Source organism: Phaenicophaeus curvirostris, chromosome 15 (genome assembly GCF_032191515.1).
Source record: "Phaenicophaeus curvirostris isolate KB17595 chromosome 15, BPBGC_Pcur_1.0, whole genome shotgun sequence".
Taxonomy (NCBI): domain Eukaryota; kingdom Metazoa; phylum Chordata; class Aves; order Cuculiformes; family Cuculidae; genus Phaenicophaeus; species Phaenicophaeus curvirostris.
Window position 1 is genome coordinate 7,978,449 of NC_091406.1, and position 21,712 is coordinate 8,000,160.

The 21,712-nt window shown below is 48.5% G+C and overlaps 3 protein-coding genes across 5 annotated transcripts in view; 2 read left to right on the forward strand and 1 right to left on the reverse strand.

The window, feature by feature from the left end:
• Positions 1-3,079, forward strand: part of ITK (IL2 inducible T cell kinase) — a 28,339-nt gene extending 25,260 nt beyond the window's left edge. Inside the window, exon 17 of the mRNA XM_069869188.1 lies at positions 451-3,079. Within this exon, the coding sequence (XP_069725289.1) occupies positions 451-522 (72 nt within the window). The 3' untranslated portion in view covers positions 523-3,079. The remainder of the gene's footprint in view (positions 1-450) is intronic.
• The window catches only part of MED7 (mediator complex subunit 7), a 158,903-nt gene that overhangs the window by 37,319 nt on the left and 99,872 nt on the right, over positions 1-21,712 (reverse strand). The gene's annotated exons all lie outside the window — the stretch shown is intronic.
• Positions 5,695-21,712, forward strand: part of CYFIP2 (cytoplasmic FMR1 interacting protein 2) — a 54,696-nt gene continuing 38,678 nt past the window's right edge. For all 3 annotated transcript variants that reach the window (XM_069868859.1, XM_069868862.1, XM_069868860.1), the window contains exons 1-8: positions 5,695-5,841; positions 12,844-12,984; positions 15,028-15,117; positions 15,206-15,283; positions 18,129-18,230; positions 19,264-19,445; positions 19,781-19,877; positions 20,526-20,654. In XM_069868859.1, the coding sequence (XP_069724960.1) occupies positions 12,868-12,984; positions 15,028-15,117; positions 15,206-15,283; positions 18,129-18,230; positions 19,264-19,445; positions 19,781-19,877; positions 20,526-20,654 (795 nt within the window). In that variant the 5' untranslated portion in view covers positions 5,695-5,841; positions 12,844-12,867. The remainder of the gene's footprint in view (positions 5,842-12,843; positions 12,985-15,027; positions 15,118-15,205; positions 15,284-18,128; positions 18,231-19,263; positions 19,446-19,780; positions 19,878-20,525; positions 20,655-21,712) is intronic.

Here is a 21,712-nt window from a genome sequence, read left to right on the forward strand (position 1 = left end):
TGCTAACACAAGATAAAATCCTGGAGGTGAAGCACTTTGTAGCTTTCATCTGCACCAGCAAATTCTAGGCTCTTTGCCTTTATTTAAGCTGCTGTTTCAAGAATGCGTTGACTTGTCTAAGAAGTCTATGTAGTGCACATAACTAAAGTTAATTCAATAGTTCTCTTCCTAAGAAAGCTGCAGATCTGTGGGGCTGAGGTTTAAAAGCAATGGCAAAAAATGACAGCCAACCCATTACAAGGTATTTTATGTCCATTAGGCAAAATTCACTGCTAGTAGAAAAGAAATGTTCCGTAGAAGGGAGCTCATTCTTCCATTGACATTTTCTCTATAACAATAGAGAGTATTTTTGTCAATACTCAGTTTCTCCACAAGGTTTTCCTTCCTAACCTTGCCATTGATCTCAAACTGACAATAACATTCTTCTTTTCTCTTCTCTTCCCTGCCCAGAGGAAAGATGACCGGCCACCCTTTTCTGCTCTGCTATACCAGCTGAGTGAAATCTCTGAGTTTGACCTGTAGTCACTAAGCAAAGCTAAAGGAGTCCTGAGAGGGCAGATGGCTGGATTTTCCCCACATGAAGCATTAACAGGAATCCTCTCACCATAGACACTTCCCACATGCCTGGGTTCTAGGAGAGGGCAGAAGCTGGTACTCCTAGACAGACAAGACATCCTTAGGTCTTCCAGAGCTCAGACAGACATAGGCTTTGGTTTGGCCAAGAACATGATTTGCAACTTGCAAGCAGACGCAGCGACAGAGCACTGAGTCCTAAACCACACAATCCAGCAAGTTTACTGTTCCTGAAGATATAACCTCAAAAATAAGAGATATGACATTGCTATTCCACTTCTGTGAACTCCCAAATTAAGGTCTTCCCTGGGGAAAATAACTCTGTCTTTAACTGAGGAGGAACATTTAGACATTTCCATGGTGCTTTAATTCAGAGCAAGCTGGACATGAAAGCTCTGCACCAGAATAAGCCTGGGATGCCCAGGAACAGGCTGATTTAGTGACTGTAATTCTGATGCTGACATTTCAAGGTGGTTTTGTTCATGTTTGCATGGTTTTCTGGGAAACTGGCATACAGGATTCTGTTACTCAGTAAACTGAAGAGATGTCTGCATGTGCATGTGTGTTTGTAACCATGGAAGAGAAAAAACAACACATTGAAGAGTCTTGAAATTCTCTGAAATTGCATTGTATAGTGAGGTGGAAAATTCTTGGAGGGAGGAAGTTAAAGCTGAAAATTAGTATTGGTTTTAGACTGTATTCAGTCTTTCTACATCAGAAGATAAATCCATCTGGTTTCTTTGAATGGCGTATGGAGGACTGAGCAGTGCAGAGTGCTATATGTCTCCAGCCCAGGACAAGACAAGATCTCAGGATCTGATTAACTGTGAAAGGCACAGGTACCTATTCCTGAACTAGCATGTTGGGAAAAAGAGGAGCTAGAGGGCTTGGATGGGTAGCCACGAGGACGAAACGTGCAGACCATGTGCTCAGTGCACCAGTGATACTGAGAAGAGTTTTCTCCTACTTCAAAGTGTAAATGAATCACCACGAGACTTCTCCATCCCTTCTGTGAACAAACTGGTGCATCCTCTGGGGACTGATCAAAGCAAACATCCTATGCGAATGGACTGCCTGGGTACTAACTCCACAAAGAGTTCCATGTTATATGGTGACAGCAGAAGAAGGTATAAACAACATCCATCTCCTGGTACTTCAGTGCCAACCTACTTTTTCACTGAAAGAGAGACACTGCTTTGATGTAACTGACATCAAAACAAAGGTGTGGGTGTTATTGTCCTGCAGAACTTGTAAATAAGATCAGGACTTTCTGCTTAGCATTAACAATGCCTAGAGAAGTCAAGAGGACTCACAGGTGATATGTGCATATATGCAGTATTTTTTGATGCTTCTCTGTTTGGGCAGGTGATAACATAAGTAAACCTTACATACAGCAGTTTACAAAAATTTTGAGGTGCAAATTTCCAGCAGCAATCTCTCCTGTCATTACACAAGTCAAGTTCAAATATGTTTGCCAACAAAAATGGAACAAGGAAATACTGTAATCCCATGATCTCACATATCCGGAGTCAAACTATTTCTTCATAGAAAGAGGCTTAATGTTTTAGTATTTTTCAGAGCCCTGGTTCTAGGGTGGCTATTAGGAGCCAGAATATCTTTTCAGGTCTGTGGATACAGGCAAGGACATCAGTTTCCATCTTATAGATCTTCCCACTTTGCTTTGATACCACTTTATTTTCTTTTGATTACTCCTACAAATACCATGCAGAATGACTCTCCCAGGCAAGGAGAATCCTAACATTCAGACCGGAGGTTGTCAATCCTAAATGCAGGATCAGAGTGCTATCTTCAAGTCGTGTCTGCTGGCAAAATCTCCTGGTAGTCTGAACCAATATGTAGAATACGAGCACCTATAAATAGACTTCGAACTTTTGCCTACAGTGACTTTAAGCTAGGGTTCTCTTTGCCGCTCTCATCCTTTAGTCTGAGTAGGCCTGCTGTCACATTCTAGTGATGCTAAATTTGGTATTTAGCCAGTGCAGTTTTCAGTAGCCCCAAGGAAGTGAAGCTACATATATGGTTGGACTCGATGATCCGGTGGGTCTCTTCCAACCTGGTTATTCTATGATTCTATGATTCTGATATCTAGAGCTGAATTTGAGAACAACTGGCCATAACGCTGTCTTCTCCCCTTCTCGATTGCACTTAGACAAACTTACAACCACAGGATACTCTGAAACTATTCTTCCATGAGCACAGAGACTCCATGGCAGGGGTATCTGCAGGCTCACAAAGCTTCTGGCTTGCAGCCCCCTCCATCCTGAGAGGAACCAGGGGTCTATTGAGCCTAAGGAGGTTGCTACTAAGCAGCAGCAATATTGCTCCGCTAGAGAATGTTTCTGAGATTATATTTATGTTTAGATGAAATAAATGTAATATTTATTAGCTAGAGAGTGTTGCACAAAATAATATTGTGATGTTTTATGTTCAGTTTTCTTTTGCAGCATTTCTATGTATACAATACGTATTTTTACTAAAAATAAAATTGCTGAGTCCCAGCTGTGGCTCTCATTATGTGGTAGCAAAAAATGCCAAAAACATCCTCATGCTCTTATAACCATGAGCTTGCTCTTCCTCCAAATCCTCCCCACCAAGAAGCAAGCAGACTTCTGGCTTTCTGAAATATCTCTGCTCTGCAGAACTATGGCTGTGGCCTGGGGTTAGTTAGATTATGTGCTGGGCTTATGGGGGTAGGAATTATTCAGGATCTTTGCAAATTGGGTCATTTACTATATGAACACATAGATGTTTTAAGTCTAAACATCCATTGTGGTGGCTTGAAATTCTCTGAATCTTCATAAAATATTTAAGGATATTTCCCCACAATTATTTACATGGGACTTCACAAATCTCAAAAGGCCAGTGCCCTGTTGTGGTAACTGCATGATACCAACACACTGTAACACAGTCTTCTCCCATCACAGCAGTTTCCATGGCAAGTCTACCTCTGTGCTCTTCACGTGGCTTAACTAGAAACATTTCCCGCAAAGCAGAGGTGAGTCAGCGGTCTTCTGTCACAAAGCGAATAACCTTTCTCTGAATACCCCTTCCCTGACTCCTTGGAGAGTATTTGAAATGTACTCAGTGGGTACATGGCTCTGCCTGGGTTGCACACTTGACCAGAGCTGAGGCCAAGAGCGGTCTCAGCACATCCCAACCTGCTGCTGCAATGGCCAAGCTCTGGCACAGCCAGGCTGGCATCCCAGCTAGGAAAAGGCAGTCAAGCAATAACCTCACCCAGAAAGAGCCACCAGTGCTTCTCAGATGAGACCACAAGCTGGAGTGCAGCACTGTTAGCCATGAAAAGCTTTCTCCTGGGCAAGTGTTGGTCACCCTGGGGAAGTGGAGGTTGTGGGTGCCTGTTCCAGTGGGTAATTACCTTAAATCCAGCCTGGAAAAGATTTAGAATTTCCTGAAGCATTTTTTAATGAACATGTTCCTGTGTATTTGGTTTTGTCCCCTCTGCGCTCGACAGCATGGCAGGATTCAGGTGGATGGCCCTGCTAAATCTCACGTGGCAGTTATTTAATTTTTGTGTGTATTCTTCTGTTCATCTCAACCTCACCTTCATGTTACCTTCCCCCTCCACAGATAACCAGCTGATGCAGATATTCCCATGTCTGCAGCTGTATGGGGCCTGCTCCTTGCTGCCATTCTTCCCAGCCTGCAGAGAGAGCTGCAAGGCAAACACAGAGAAGCTCGTTCTATTATTCTATGATCTAAGACAACCTAGAGTACAAGATTAAAATAATATCATAATATTCATGTAATTCCCGTCTCCTTGAGCCTGGCTGATAATGGGAACAAATTAAGCAGTGCAAAAAGGGTCCCCGCGAGTTTTCACTGCCACGGTTTTCTTCAGCTGACCTTGTTTCACCTGTGACCTCAGAGCAATATTAGCTGTTAAATCTTCCGGATTTGCAGGAACAATGCTCATTTGCTGATTTCTTTTGACAAGCAATAGATAATAAAAAGTGAAATGATGGCTACAAAATGTCCCAGTTAAAAAGTGAGATAGAAAAAATACCACGCAGGGAAGGCGAAGATTCTACTCACAGAAACACTACTAATAGATATTTTCAGGTATGCTCTTGTCCATTAAAACAACAATCATTTCCAAGACTGTCCTCCTGCTTTTGTAGTTTGCAAACCCTCAGCCCGTGGCATCCACCCAACCTGTGGCAGCAGAGCCACAGTGTAAACCTGGTGTCCAAACTTCCTTATGGAGCCAACAAACCCACGGGAAGCAAACTCAGCTCTATATCAGCATGGGCAGCTGCCTCTAAGGAATCCAGAGGGTTCTAATCTCTAATCCCCAAAGGGCCAGGTGGCAGTGCATTTTTAGCATTGGCTGATCCTCAGGAAAGAGACGCTGCCAGGGCTACCAAGGAAATATATCTAAGCCTGTATCTAGACCTTCAACCGTCTTTGGGTATCCACCAATGCCTTCCAACAAACAGACAGCAGCAGCAGAAGCCGAGGGCTGCAGGAAAGCGAATGAAGGCCCTGTGCAGGGTTCCCATCAATCACCATGAGGTTATATTCCTGTGAAAGCTGCAAGAGGTTTAGATTTCATAGCTGATCTGAAGAGCTGTATTGGAGCATGAGCAGAAAGACTGGAAACTTGCTCCTGAAGAAATGCCAAAAGGAAGATCTTTGGGATACGGTGCCGACTCTGAAGAGGCTTGGAGCTCTGAGCAAACGCATTGACGACTGATTTTGGTCCCTTACAAGCTCTGTGATCCAAGGCTTTATATGCAGTCCATAAACAGGGCTTTTGTTACTATGGCAGTTAAAACCCAAGCATGGTACAGGTCCTCGGGGGGAAGAGAGGCTGAATACCTGAGACCCAGCAGGCGCAGCAGCGGGGAGATGGAGAACCCCAGCCTGCTCTACCCTCTCGGGGACCCAAACGGGTTCACCCAGCGTCGAGCCCGGACCCCCCACAAGCACCGAGGGGGGCGGTGGTCCCCTCCTTCCCCACCGCTGCCGCTCTGCCGCCCCCCTCCCAGCCTTCACCCCCGCGGCGGGGAGGGATGCGGGATGCGGGATGCGGGATGCGCTCCCGCTGCGCATCCCCCGCGCTGCCCGGGGGAGGAGCCGCGGGGCCGGGGCTCCCCCCTGCCGCCGCGCGGAGGGGCCGGCGGAGAGCCGCGGAAGTGCACTTGCTGCAGCCATTTCCTGCTCTTTGTGCGGGCGGCGCGGAGCATCCCGCGGCGCGGAGCATCGCATCCCGCGGCTCGGCAGGTGAGCGGCGCGGCGGCGGGGCGCGCAGCCTCCCCCATCCCTCCCTCTGTCCTTCCATCCCTCCCTCTGTCCTTCCATCCCTCCCTCCGTCCTTCCATCCCTTCCTCCATCCCTCCCTCTCTCCCTCCATCCCTCCCTCTCTCCCTGCATCCCTTCCTCTCTCCCTCCATCCCTTCCTTTGCATTGCCCCCATCCTTCTCTCCTTCCCTCCCTCCCATCTCCTCTTTCCTCTCTCTATTACCCCCACCCCTCCTCCTCCTTCTCTCCCTCCCGGTAGCTCCGTGGGGGCAGCGTCGGTGCAGGTGCTGCCGCCCCCGGGCAGAGGGAACGCGGGAGGCCCCGGCGAGCCGGGATGTGCGGGGATGTATCCCATAATGCTTAGAGCTACCTGCAGCATTCGGCCTCGCTGGGAGAAAAAAAAAAAAAAAGAAAAAAAAATTTAAAAAAAAATAGCGCAAATCCCGCATCCCGGCTGCGCAACCCCAGGGTAAGGGGAGAGGAGCGAGCTCCGGGGGCTGCGGGCAGCAAGGACAGCGCTAACCCGAGCCGGGTGATGCTTGGCGCAGGGAAGAAGGGATGGAGGAGATGGAGGAGATGGAGGAGCGGCAGCGCCGGGCCGGGAGATGAAGGTGGCCCCGGCGGGGGCTCCCGAGCAGCGCCCCGATCTCCCGTGGCGTGAAAACGCGGCGCCCCTGGGGGAGGAGGAAGGCGGGGGGGAGCTGGGGTTTATAGCTGCGCCCGCAGGGTCGTGTGCTTCGGCGTCGGTCGGAGCTGGCGCATCCTTTCCCTTCCAAACCCGCCGGGTCTGCCGGGCGTTGAGACCGTCGGGAGCAAGGGGCGCCCCGGGGAACGTTTCTTTGTGCGGAACTTGCCACCCGAGGATGCTGGAAATGCGCCGTGCCCCCCGCATCCCGCTCGGGAAGGGAGGGAGGGATCCTGCAGGAAATTTCCGCGGGTTGGAAAGACTAGGAAGGAAAGACTAGTTGAGGCTCTGGAGCGAGTCCAGAGAAGAGCAACAAAGCTGGTGAAGGGGCTGGAGAACAGGCCTTATGAGGAGCGGCTGAGAGAGCTGGGGGTGTTTAGCCTGGAGAAGAGGAGGCTGAGGGGAGACCTCATTGCTCTCTACAACTGCCTGAAAGGAGGTTGTGGAGAGGAGGGAGCTGGCCTCTTCTCCCAAGTGACAGGGGACGGGACGAGAGGGAATGGCCTCAAGCTCCACCAGGGGAGGTTTAGGCTGGACATCAGGAAAACATTTTTCACAGAAAGGGTCATTGGGCACTGGAAGAGGCTGCCCAGGGAGGTGGTTGATTCACCTTCCCTGGAGGTGTTTAAGGGGCGGGTGGACGAGGTGCTAAGTGGCATGGTTTAGTGATTGATAGGAATGGTTGGACTCCATGATCCAATGTGTCTCTTCCAACCTGGTTATTCTATGATTCTATGATTCTATGAATGAGGAGAAGAAAAAGAGGCGCGTACTGAAACCTCCCTTCTTGCTCAGGGTTGTTTTGGAGAAGGAGGAAGGGTGGCGGTTGTGTGTGTGGTCAGAGGACGCTGCCAGCAGCAGAGCTTGTCCCCCTTTGCCATCTGCCGCTTTCCACGGGGGGTTCCTGACTGGGAGGGGTTAGATCACAAAGGTTTTGTAGAATTAGGCTGAGTCGCTAAACCCTCCTGGTGTACTGTGTGATGACAGTTACCTAGGGTTAGTCACTGAGATGGGTGACAAGGCCTGTATTTTGGTGTCTGTCACAGCTGTGTAATTCTAGGGCAATGCCCTGCAGAGGATAATTCTTTTCTCCTCTTCTGTGTTCAGTTAATTGGTATTAATGAAGCCCAAGGAATATAAGCAAATCTTCAGTTTTCTGACCAGGGTCTCTTCAGCAAAGCAGACTATGCTGGTATAGTGATAACTTTATTAACAATTATCATCTTTGTGTGAAAAATAGGAAGATCATTTTTGGCAGATCAGTAATTGGCTAACTATTGACAATACTGTCCTCTATGATTTAGTTTCTCAAGAAGCCCTTTAACTGTCAGCAACTGGGTTGCTCAAAAACTTGCTTTAAATTTCTCTGCTATCTTTCAAATGTAGCCTCCTATACGTGCCTCCATTCTTGACCCTCTTTGGCACCAGAAAAAAATGATGAAGTTATTCTAAAAGAAATAAATTAAATCATTGTGTTACTGAGTGAGAAGGACAGCATAAATACCTGGAACACAGCCCTCATGGGATGGCAGAAAATGTAAAGCAGAGATACAGAGAAACTGCTTCAGGAGTCATGCAGTTTGGCTTCCTCCTTTAATGGGAAGGGTAATTTCATGGTTATTAACATCTGTGTCTGCGTAGGGTGTGCCTGGCTGTGTTTATTCACTCCTACAAAGAATACCCTGACTGTTGTAGTAGTTGGAATTGACAAGTAATTCTTACAGCGTGAGAGAAGGGGTAGATGATGTGCATCCTAAGACACTGGGGACTTTGATCTCTTGCATTTTCAAAGTCGGATTTTGCACTCTGAAGTTATTCTTCTTGACTAGAAATACCTTGATGGCCAGGAGCATCTACCCTCCTCCTCCTGTAAGGCAGCGGGTACCAGAAATGCTCTGCTTTTATGCAAAGAGACATCTGTCTGTTGGGGTACGTGTTGGGCCGGGATGCTTCCTGACCACGGGTTAAATGCTGGTTTGGAGTAAGAGCATTATCACAGGGGCAAAAGTAAATTAAGTGACCTTTCCAGGTTACCCAGGCACCGGGCATCAGAGCTAGAGCAGAACCTCAGATCTTATGGGGAAATTTGTCCTCCTTCTCTGTATTGTCATCTCTCCAGCAAAAGTCATCTTGCTGCCCATCTCACACCAGGCTTGAAAGGCATGGACCCTGTCTTATGGCCAATCTCCTGAGCAATTCCCATTTTTTCTTGCCTTTTTTTCGCACTCTTGGTAGCTACTGCAGCACCAGTGTGAATATCAGTTGGAATGAATGAGCTGAAAAACTGTAACAGCCCATGCCACTTCCCCAGAGCTCTCAACTGTGCAGCTGCGAATCCGAGCACACATGCATGCAACTCCTCATTATAGAATCGCTTTTAAAAGTCTTCTTTTGTGCCACTAAGCTGCTCTAACAATAAAGGTATCTTTGTTCCTTTTGCTGCGAAGAGGGTGATATTGCACCAATAATTCTGGGCAAGCATTTGGTGGGGAAGGTAGGACCTGCCCTGCAAGTTCAGACATCTGGGATGCCCTTCTTTGCTCCTTCTTAAAGCCTTCCTATGCTGTCTGTTAAATCTGCCACCAAGCCTGCTACCGCAACATAGTCTCTGTTTCGGGAACTCCCAATTTCCATTTTGGGGTGGTGAGGCTGCGCTCTGTGCATGGACCACAACCCTACATGGCCAGACCCCTGCAGTGTCCAGCAGCCCCAGAGACTCCGTGTGGTTGTTTGGCTTTAGAAGGTGTAAGACATGCCCAAAGGAGTTACGATTGAGATATGGGATGGGGAGAGGAAGTTTCCGCAGCAGATGGATAGAAAGTGTGGGCAGCACTCATTAGCACCAATGCTCGTTCACAGAAGAGGTAGTCATGGTGGTGGCTGCATTTCTCTCCAGGTTTTCACTGGGGTGGGGTTGGTTCCTGCTAGGCTTACATTCAGTTTTGCCAAAACAGGTAGGATGGGAGGGACTTCAGCTTCTCTGACCAGTGATGTGATATGGAGAAGAGCCACTATGAGAGGGCTCCCAGCAGCCTATGTAACTGTGTTTCAGGCCACGCAGGCAGGATGTGCTTCCTGTGCATGAAAGAAAGCCTCGCTCCGCGGTGCACATGTCACAGCAGCAAAACAGCCTCTTTCCTGGGTGGGCGGCTGTGCTGTTCCTGGATGGTGTGGCCCCCAGTCCCAAACACATGCACCAGAGCACCATCAGCAAACCACCAACATGGGTGGACTCTCCACTGTAGCTGCCCCTGCCCTGAGGCCCAGGTGGTTGATGGCAGTTAAGGCTTAATGAGGACTTTTGATGCCTATCGCAGGGATTCTGATCTTCCCCAGGCTGAAATCACTTGGTCACTGCTGTGCCGCTCATTGCTGCACTGAGGGGATGAACCTGGATTTGCTGCAGTAGCCCTAGCACATTTGTGTTAGAAACCTCATTGCAGGAAGGTGAAGGGAGGCAGGTGGTTCTGTGGCAGTGGGATTTCCCCTTTCGCCTCTCCTGGGCAGCCCCCATGGTGAGGAGACACCATCGAATCATAGAATCACTAGGTTGGAAAGGACGCGCTGGATCATTGAGTCCAACCATTCCTATCAAAATGCAGCACCCCAAGGGCTGGGCCAAGCAATTGCTCATGCCTCCAGAGTCTTCCCCAGCCTTTGTACCAGCGCACAACCCCTCTAACTACTGGATGTTTACTTCTGGCAGTGGAGCCCAACCAAGAACGGGACCCTCGCCAGCCCTACAGGCGCCCTAAGGATGGTGCAGGGCAAGGGGAGCAGGTGAGGGGCCACAGCGTGGGCAGATGGGGATTGCTCAGGGCTGCTCCTCCGTGGATGATCGGAGGTGAGGATCCAGATCTGCCAGCACTGGACCAGGAAACCCTCCTCCATCGTGCACCCTGGCTGTGAGGTTGCTGTCTATCGCAGTGCGCTGCAGGTACGAGACCCAGGGGAAGTCCTAGCAGATCGTGCTTTTCCTCTTAGCATCTGTTGGTTTTGCTCTTAGGCTTAAGAAAGAATAGAATTGAAACTGGGAGTCTACATAAAGACATCCCTTTAACCTCCGAAGTCTGGGCAGGTTTTCCATCTGCATCTGGACTCTTGCACTCTACTCAGCCGTGGTGAAGCGTGGGGTGAGCTGATGGATGATTGGATGATTGCACTGCTTGCTTGCTATGGCTTGACACTTCCTTTTCTGTGCATATATTTCTACATGCTGCCTCTCTTCCTCTATTTGAGTCCAGGATCTCTGGGGCAGGGATGTACCAGAGGGGTTGTTCTGGGAAGCCAGAGGAGAGCCTGGAGACACTGGAGGGGGGTGGTGGCAAGCACTGGCCAGCTGAGGATGTCCCTGGGGCTGGGCAAGTTGAGCCACCCACCAGGCACAGAGCAGGGCAGGGTTCTTGCAGGCAGGGAGGAAGCTGCTTCTGCCTGTGGTGTGCAGGGAGGTAATGTTTGGGTTTGACAGTTGCTACAATTTGTAACAGGAAACTATTTTAGCAAAGCAGGGTGAAGAAGGAAACAGCAATTTAAGCATGTAGTAAAAAGGCTGCTTGAGATTGTTTTGTCTCCAGGCACTTATGTCATGGTGCTTCAGCTGCAGGTATAACCAAGCCTGTTTCTCAGCTGCTGGATACCTTGGGGAGGCATTTGTGGAGGTGGAATGAGTTTTACCAGGCTCATACATATTCTTGCAGCCCATGTATGCAGGCAGAGATGATGAGAAAAGGCACCACACCAGACTTGTCCCTCTAATCACCCAAAATGAAGCTGCATATAGTGCACATCCCCTTTACTCATGGTCCTTGCCAGGTTATTGTGTGTCTGTCTATGGATAGCCCAAAGCCTTTGTCGCTTGCATGCTCTCAGTGCTGGAAATGAGAAGCAAACTTATATTCTTGGAAACAGTGACTCACTTTAAAAAGAAAAAGAACCTAAGGGATTTCTAGCAGGTAATTGGCTGTATATGAGCACCTATGGAGGTGCTGTTGCAAACAGAGGAACTGACTGCTATGATTGTGCACGAGGAGGTAGCCTATGTTGCTGTTGTATCTGGCGCTGCTATCAGGCACTGCTGGAGTCCCATGTTCTGCTACCATGATTGCACTTCAGCAAAAAAGTTGCAAAATTGGATCAAGCATAGAGGAAAGCCAGAGGGATGATTAAAAGACTGGAAAATCTGCTCTATAACATGGCAGGCAAAGAGCTCAGTCCGCTTGCGTGAGCAAAGGTTGCAGGGTGTTTCATAAATATGTGAGTATCTTGATGGGAATTTTGATAATAGAGAGCTCCACTGTCTTGTAGATTGGAATGATAACATTCGATGGCTCGCATTTGAAGCTAGACAGGCTGGGGGGGCTGATTTGCTAATCGAATGACATGTCAGTATGTAAAGTGAGTTCTCTCTCTGCAAATGCTTAAATGCAGCAGAGTTTTTTTCTAGGAAATACAAGGTCTAGGTTGGTCACGGGTACTGCACTTGGATTAGGTAGTAACTGGGGAAACCCTGTGGCTGCGATTACACAAGCACACAACCTGAGTAGCAGCAGCCAGCCCTCTATGCTTGTGCTCTTAAGCAAAGGTGAATGGCAAAGGAGTTAAGGGACGTAGAGGTTTGTCCTGAGGCTCCTGTTTAAGGTAAGTGGGATATTTCCCTTTGCTTTTTATTTTGTGTGCAGCTGGCACCATTGGCTGCTCCACAGCACGCTGGGACTGGGCAGAGGATACCACGCATGTGGTAGAAACAGGGAAAAATTTTAACGGCAGCTTCTTTTTTGCTGCTTGCAGTGCCACTGCCTGCCTGCGCAGCATTCGATCCTTTCCGGTTCACCTTGGAGAATTTAACTCGTTGTTTACAGTTTCCAGCGCCGTTCATGTGTGTAAGGAGAGCATGTGAGTGTCAGCATTGGTCATACTTTTCTAATCATGTTGTTTCAAGAGATATTTTTGATAGCACCGCTTTGCATTTTGGAGCACACACTTTCACTTGGGGCTCCTGAAGCTGCACTGCAACACCCAGCTGTGCTCTATCTTAGGCAGTTTTGCATAGAGTTAAGCAGAGAAGCGCATGGGTGAGTAGTTGTGTTGTTCTTATTCTGCATTCCTACTCTGCCGCTGAATCACAGAAGGAGAGATCACATGGAGATGTAGGTTAAACACTCGAGGAAACTAAAACGAGATAAACCGGGATGATGTCTCCTGCAGCGCCAGCCAGACGTGCCTCCAGTTTTGTCCGTTGGTGCTGTCCTACTGAGTCTTCTGTCTGCTGTGTATCACCCTCTCTTTTCCTTTGGATTTAGCACGGAAACTGAACATCCAGAACCATGACCACTCACGTCACGCTAGAGGATGCCTTGTCCAACGTGGACTTGCTGGAGGAGCTGCCTCTGCCAGACCAGCAGCCATGCATCGAACCACCTCCATCCTCCATCATGTACCAGGTACCTTCAGCTCTCAGAGGTGGTGGGGCAGGGGGGTTTGTTCCAGTAGCTCATGAAGAGCATAGGGGCACATGGTGCTGTGAGAGCTAGCCAAAAATGTTCTGGGTTCACCATGTCTAAGGAAATGGTCAAAACAGATCCAGCCACTAATCTGTACCCAAAGACTTTGAAAGGGAAGTGCTAGACATTGGTGAAAGTAGTCTTTAAGGCTGAGCAAGGCACAAGGGAGTTAAAAATGAGGAGCAGAGTGCATGAATGGATAAGAAACAGGAGATAAGATTTGTGATAACAGCAGAAAGTTCTCAGCAATGTTTTATTATGCACATATTTCTGTGCTGCCTTTTTATGGTAGTACACGCATCTAAGTAGATCAGAATCAAAGTTCTGCCTAACTTTGACTGGTCTGTGCTGCTTGCACAGCTGGAGCTGCTGGTCTGGGGAGCTGATCGCATGCAGGGGAGGGCAGTCGCTACAGTCGCTTCTCTGCCTCCAACAACGACAGATTTAGCTGCAACTGCACTGACCAAGCAGAGCTTGGCATGAGCCCAGGGCAAGGCTCAACCTCCTGCTTTTGGATTCACAGTGGGGTGCCCTCAGCTGCTTGGCCACCACACCCAGCCCTACAGCACACACCCAGGGATAAATATAATGTGAGGCTACTTTCTCCATCCTGCCACTCCTGAATCCATGGTTTACCCAGGGCAGTGTATAAATACACCCTCACTGTGATTGCGGTGATATGTATGCAGGGGTCTGAAATTACGGTATCTCTTTCAGCAAGTCAGACTGTGGGCTCGTTCAGTAGCGTTGGTATCTCTATGGGTTATCAGACACAAAGGAAGTTCTGAGTTGCACACATTTAAGCTCTCCCTGAAGAATCTTGATATCATTTTTGCTTCTCTCTTCTTTAAATCATTTTTACTCTTCGCTGGCTTGTGTTCTGTGAGGGGTGCAGGGTCCAGTCGTATGGCACAGCCTCCTTTCAGGGCCACAGGTGTGTGCACACAGCCAGGCCTAAAAACCTCCACTAAACTGGGTCTAGAGATAGTGGCCAAGCTTCATACTTGGTTTGTATGTAACCCTCTCCCCTGCTAGCCAGAAATGTATATACAGTCTCAGCTTGTGCTGTCACGTTAGTCACATGCAATGTCCTGGAGGCACTAAGAGGATCCCTGTGGTCTGCATCCTAGCTTTTCCTACTCAGGAAATCAGTTATTGAGGTGAGCCGCAGTGCTAATGTCATTGCAAGGAGCAGCTCTGGGTGCCTGGGACTTCTGTACACTCTGCCCTCTAGCAGAACCCATCAGCCAGCCTCCACAGAGGAAATTGCCTGAATGCAGAGCGTGTGAATGGGTCCTCACTGCAGAGAGGCTGAGGAGCTGCTTTTGTCATCCTCTCCTCACTCTGCACTTTCTCACTCCCCTGTCCGGACACTAAGCAGTAGCTCAACTTCCAAAACAACTATTCTCCCAAAGCATCTGCTTTGAAGAGCAACACTAGCACTGATAATAGCATCTGGATGAGTGCTGGCTTTAATATTTATGTTTTCCAGACAGCCAGTTCCCTGCCCTTTCTGTGTGTTTATTCTTTGCAATTCCTGCTGACAGGATGTGGTCTTCCCCTAGCAGTCAGGGCACAGATAGAAATTAATGAGGCTGCATCTGTCTTTGAGTTACCAAGCAAAAATCCCTGGAATAATTGCTGTAGGTTTGTTCCCTGGTGTGGCAGCAATTCCCTGTAACTGATTCCCATATGGTTTGACTTGATTTTGCAAGGGTTCATTGGCCTCAATTGCCATGTTTTCACACATATAATGTGTAGAATTTCTTGTAATGAACGTGTGTGATTCAGAAGCATCATAGGCTGCATGTATGAATCTACTTCAGGTCTAGAGGTGCAGCACCTTAAATTGTTCATAAATCATTCCTGTATCCCAGGAGCCCTCCTGTTTCTGCCTTTTGCCAATATATCTCATACTGGACTGTATCAGGTGAGCAAACAAGTAGCTGTATTTTAATCCTCATCTCTCCCTTTCACCCATAGGCTAATTTTGACACAAACTTTGAAGACAGAAATGCCTTTGTGACTGGCATTGCCAGGTACATCGAGCAGGCGACGGTGCACTCCAGCATGGTGAGTCCCTTGGGCTCTGCCCCAGCGATGCGGAGCCTGCAGTGCATGCCCTGCCCCCCAGCTCCAATAATGTCTCTCTGTCTTTCAGAATGAAATGCTGGAAGAAGGTCATGAGTATGCCGTGATGCTTTACACATGGAGGAGCTGCTCACGAGCCATCCCCCAGGTACCAGGGCCCTTCTCAGGCAGAGGTGTTACCAGAGCACCTAGTTGGTTTAATCTTCAGTGTGGGTTAGTTTGGACTGGAGACATTAAAACAAAAGAACAGAGAAGGCTGAAGCAGATAGAAAGGCTGAAAAGAGAGATCATTGACTCTTCGGATTATCCTTTCCCCACTGAAGTCTCAACTACCAATCTCAGCAGCTCATAGCCATTTCAGAAGCAGATCTATATTGCTACCCTAGCAAAAGGCAACTGCTCTGCACACTCACATGAAAGCAGTATTCTTGAACACCTTCTAATAATACCTCCCACCTCAGTCCCCTTGAGCCGGCTGCCTTATATACATTTCCTAGTTTCACAAGTCCCTCCCCTGCTCCCCAAAGCAGTCACACCTGAGGCTAATTCAACCCACAGGACCAGCTTCTTTGTTCTACAGCTGATAGCAGCATTCAGCTTAGCACAGCTGTGGTCTAGCATGGTGCTTGCAATAGTGGTGTGTTTTTACCAGTTGGGTCCGTATCCACTTCTTTGTTTGGAGGATGGGTAGTCTTTGGTTTCATTAAAACACTATGGTTATTTCCTTCCTGGTGCAGTGCTCGGATATTTTTCTCTCTCATGTTGTGGGGAGATGGAGTGTGCTTCAGGCAAAGGCAGTTAGGTTTCTGTCACTTGGGAGAAGAGTCCAGCACCCTCCTCTCTACAACCTCCTTTCAGGTAGTTGGAGAGAGCAATGAGGTCTCCCCTCAGCCTCCTCCAGGCTAAACAACCCCAGCTCTCTCAGCCGTTCCTCATAAGGCCTGTTCTCCAGCCCCCTCACCAGCCTCGTTGCTCTTCTCTGGACTCGCTCCAGAGCCTCAACATCCTTCTTGTGGTGAGGGGCCCAGAACTGAACGCAATATTCGAGGAGCGGTCTCACCAGTGCGGAGTACAGAGGGAGGATAACCTCCCTGGACCTGCTGGTCACACCGTGTCTGATCCAAGCCAAGATGCCATTGGCCTTCTTGGCCACCTGGGCCACTGCTGGCTCATGTTCAGTCGCTGTCATCAACACCCCCAGGTCCCTCTCCTCCAGGCAGCTTTCTAGACAGACTTCTCCTAGTCTGTAGCACTGCTCAGGGTTGTTGTGCCCCAAGTGCAGGACCCGGCACTTGGCCTTGTTAAACCTCATGCCATTTTGCTTCAGTTGTTTCCTAGTTCTTCTGTTCCCACCCTGAATTTCAGTGGCATCATCCTGCAAACACCTCCAGATATGAGTAAGGTTACCACGTGGCCCCCTGATAATGATTCAGATTCCAGCTCGGAGCTTGTCTTCCGCAATGTGAATGCATGCTGGATCACTGCAGAAACGCCAGCTGAAAGTGCATCGGGGCGAGTTCAGTGCACTTCCATTAACCCTACGGATAAAAGGGTTTTGCAGCGCTTCCATGGAGCCAGGAAAAAAATATTTCCACATGGTTGACAGTGTTCATGTTTGTAATTCCCCCGGAAAGGTCAAACCTCAGTTCCCCTTGGGTTATTCTCTGTTGATGGTCTCATAAGACCCAGCCATGGGGAGATTTCTGCTGCTGATTGGATGTTTACTTACCTCCCATTTATATTTGATGCTGTGCTGCTATCGCCTCTCGTGGCTATGCTAGAAGAAGGCAGACCATGGCTGTGCTGATGGCAACACAGTGCTACAGATCATCTGATTTAATATTTTACTGTCCTCCCATCCTGGACACCCCTGCAACATTTGTGCTTTTCTCAGTGCAGCTTGTGGGGTCCCTGCTCTCTGCCGCATCCTTCCCTCTAGGGCCACAAGCAGTGTGCAGAGGAGCAGAGAACAATACAGCTGAAGGTTCATTTACAGATTTACCAGATTTGATCTTGCAGTGACCCCTGCACTTTGCCCCGGGGCACATGGCTGTAGCCGTGGGTCCTGTTCTCAGCCTCCCGACAGCCTGGCTGCTCGGTCACACATCCCTCCCTGTGCTGCAGCAGGGTCTGTGGTTTTACAGGCAAAGGATCTGCGTCCTCATAGCCACTAATATTGCCCAGGATGAAACACCAGGGCAGTGACATTAGATTGCCCACTACAGAGAGGGCAAAGCTACTCTTGCAACTTCCCACATGTAGAGCCAGCTGATTTGTCCCCTTGCAACCTGTGCCTCAGCTGTTGGGCTACTAAATTTTCATCAGAGCTGTCAGCCCCATCACAGCCTTGTGTCAGCAACAGCTGGAAACAACACCCAGAGGAGGACAGCAGGATGCATTGCCTTGGGCAGCTGGTTTTTTTCCTTAGAGTTTGGTAATGGCTGCAAGTACCTGTTTGGATATGGGATGGATGACAACTGTCCTTAAATGTGGCTTCCTAGCATTCCAGGGAAGGTGACTCACTTCATTGCTGCTAGCCACATATAAGCCCAGTGATTTTTAACAAGTCAGCAACAGAACCAAAATTATCCCAGTGAGGCTATAGCAGAGCCATGGCCTGGTGCTTTGTGTGTCCATGGAATTTGCAACATAAAGTCTCAGATAACTTTATGGTATAACACTCCAACATTGTGTAGCAAGTCCAGACTCCTTATAGCATCTGTTCAGTCCCAGACAAATGCATTACAAGACTTTTAGTTCTCAGAGTCAGGATTGTGCTTGTTTACAATGCGTAGAGGGAATTTCACATCTGAGAAACAGCCCCTTCTTTTGTCACCTACTGCCTTTAGAACAAGCTCCCTCTCAAGTCGCTCCTTTGTCTTCAGATGTGGACAGGATTCACTGTGAAACAAGCAGAATGCGATGGCCATTGCAGTCCAAAGCTGTGTTAAAAACTCTGATGCTGACAAGGATGATTTTTCATTGCTGTGCAGGTGAAATGTAATGAACAGCCAAACCGAGTGGAGATTTATGAGAAGACAGTGGAAGTCCTGGAGCCAGAAGTCACCAAGCTTATGAAGTTCATGTATTTTCAGGTAAGTGGTTGGGAAGAGAGGCAAAAATACTTTATTACTATGGTGTTTACTTATCCTAAGCAGAGCTGTGCTGTCCTTGACTGCCAGGCCAGCTTGGAGTGCCCCCCAGGTCCCTGTTAGGTCTCTTCCTTGCAGCTACCAGCTTCCTTACAGTCCAAGACCTGTACAGAGGAAAATCTGTGTGTCCCTTGCTCTTGTGTCCTGAAATCTTGCATGCAAATTGGGAATAAGCATACCTAAACCTTTGAGGACCGTAGCCCTCACTGTGTGGGGCTAATGGGAGACACAGACTCCTGTTTTTCTGGGGTATTGTGTGGTGGATGTGAAGAGCTGTTTCTCCACCAGCGCCAGCACAGCTCAATGTTCTACGCTTTTCTCTGAAGCAAAGCCAGGAAGAGCTGAGGGCTGGTGGTGCACCCGGTGCCTTGGGTGGGATGCAGCCATGTAGCTGGATGCTATCCTGCTGTGCTAGCAGGAATGGAATGGTGCTCACAGCCCCGTAAGCCAAGGTCAGCTGGCAAAGAGCACCAAAGCTTAAATTACGCAGTTGCCACACCTAAGGCACTCGACAAAATAATACACTTAGATCCCAACAAAGCAATGACCACATGGCAGACAGAGCTGCTGTGGGCTCCAGGGACCTCTCCGCATCACTGCCTGCATTAATAACTGGCTGCAGCTGGGTTTCACCATAATTCTTCGGTTTTATGTCCTGTGAGGTCTTTAAGCCCCACCTGAAAAACTGAAGCCTGATTTTGCAGAACACACCACACCTGAGGAAGGCACAAATAGAGGGGTTTGAACTCCCTTCCAGCAGTGAGTGTTTGCACTGGTTTGTAACGCTGCTTTGTTCCATGGTGACTGTGGAGAGGGACCCTGGAGCTTTAATCTCCAGCAGAAAAATGCTTTTGTTAAAGGAAGGAGGTGGTGGGTGGGTGAAGGAGGTGGTGGGTGGGTGAAGGAGGGTCCCATCGGTGGCATGGTGTCTGCACACAAGGTGCTGCTGAGATGATCCTGTCCCACTGCCTTCCAGCGCAAGGCTATTGAGCGGTTCTGCAGTGAGGTGAAGCGCCTGTGCCACGCTGAGCGGAGGAAGGACTTTGTCTCTGAAGCCTACCTCCTCACGCTGGGCAAGTTCATTAACATGTTCGCTGTCCTGGATGAGCTGAAGAACATGAAGTGCAGTGTCAAAAATGACCACTCTGCCTACAAAAGGTGAGAGGGGGTGACACAGCAGGAACAGGGGCAGGACTGTGCCTGGTTTGCAAGGAAGCGCCTGGTCTGCCCAGCAGTGGGGTCAGGTGGACATGAGGAGGCTGGAGGCTGGGTTTCTGTGCTATTTTAGTCTTTCTCTGTGAATTTAGGCAAACCTCTGAGCCCAAGTATGTTTCAGTTCCCTCTTAGTAATACAAGGGTAGAGCAGAGCTGTACTGCAGGGGGGTCTGAGACTTCTGCATTGTTGCAGCTGCAGGTGAAAACGGGGAAGATGGGTGGTAAGAGTCCTAGGTTGGGCAAGTGATGCTTGGTAATGTTGGATTTCTCCCTTCCAGAGCTGCCCAGTTTCTGCGGAAGATGGCAGACCCTCAGTCCATTCAGGAGTCCCAGAACCTCTCCATGTTCCTGGCAAACCACAACCGCATCACACAGGCAGGTCCCTTTCCCCTGAACCAGTTAATCTTTCGAGAAAGAGACAATGATCTCTTCAAGGCTGACAGCACTTCAGACCAGGCTGAGGCAATAGCTTTTGGGTCATTCATTGCTACTCTCATGGGTCATCCTGAGTGGCTTTGAAGGTCTCTGTGTCAAGACAGGGAAGAAGGTCTAAAAGATGCAAGAAGAGCTCTCAGAGGGGAAGGTTCTGCTGGAAACTCTTCCTCTGTTTTTCACAGGAAATCCATCCAGTCCATCTCTGTGACTGCAGGGAGACTGCAGGTCAGACCCAGGGCCCTCCACACTCCACAAGTTCTATAGCTTCTGCTTATTAGGTAAAATATTGCACAGACAGGAGAGAGTCAGAAATTCTGCTTCTGAGGCAGACAGTTTCTTTTTGTCTTGCTGTCTGACGTTTGGCTGTTGTGATCAGTCCTGAAGGGGAGAGGTGTCCTGCAGAAGGAAGGTTGTTCCCTGCAGGTAGTACCACAAGGTGAATCTACTGTCTGTAACTTTAAAAACACACATATACAATCTGTTAAGAAACCTCTTATAATTATACTCTCAGTCCTTCAAATACGTTTCTCCCCTGGTTCCTGCTGTTCTCTGTCCATGTGGATAACATGTCCTCTGTTGATGTTTCAGTGTCTGCACCAACAACTAGAGGTTATCCCTGGCTACGAGGAATTGCTGGCCGATATTGTTAATATCTGTGTGGATTACTATGAAAACAAGATGTATCTCACTCCCAGTGAGAAACACATGCTCTTAAAGGTGAGATTTGGCCATAACTAGGGGGCTGGGTGCTTGCATAGTTTGACTTTTGTTTCAGTAAAACTAAATTCCCCCCTGGGACAATGTTTCTCTTAGTTTTCTGTACTTTTTCCTCCTTTGGGCTTACATGCATCCCTTCTGTGCAAGGCCAGTGTGCTGTGGACACACTGGTGCCAGTGAGATGGGAAGACTCTCTGCGTGCAGCAGCATGCCTGCCTACCTTCTGATCTCTGTTACTTTATAACTTCTGCTGCCATACCTCAGTCCTCCCATTTTCTCCTCTTTAACCTCTTCTTTATAGCTGAACACACTGGATATGGCTGTGGGTTGAAGATGTCCCACCCCAGTGCTCTGAAGCATCACCTCTGTTTGGCAGTGCCAGGAGCTGCTTCTGTTCCTTGGACCTTCTCCCCTCATTTCTCTCTGGTTCTTTCTGGCCTTCTCCCATAATCCCATATAAAAATCTTCCTCTCTTCCTTTCCTCTGCTCTTCCCTATCTCTGTCTCTGTCTTTTCCCTAATTCCTTCCCAGAGTTGCCAGCAGCTCTGCCTGCCTGGGACTAAGTGTATGCATGGTGGTGGTTTCCAGCCAGTGAATGAAAGCAGCAGTGAGTGTCTTGTCCTCTCCAGAGTTTGAAGGAGTTTTTCTGTTGTGCTTGGATATGTGGGATCATGGGCTTGACCTGAATAACTGTACAGGACATGCCAAAATCACCGCCAACTTTGCAACTTTGAATTTTCTGCTCGATGCCTATTCCCAGCAATAATTCCCTGCAGAAGGCAGATCCTTCCATGTTTGGTTTCCTGACTCTAAAGAGCCCTCAAGATGAGCATGGTGAAGTACCTGCTTGTTTTGATTATTTGTCCTTACTAGACATCAGTTATTACAGTGGTTTCAGTCACTATTACCATAAGAACTTGATTACCACTATATGAGTCAACTAAGGTCCTTTGAAGGATAATGTTGGTAGTTTGAATATCTGTAATGATTTGTACTGAATTAAAGGGAAAAAAATCTATAGAGGAGAATACTTTAAATGTTTTCAATTCTTCTCTGGG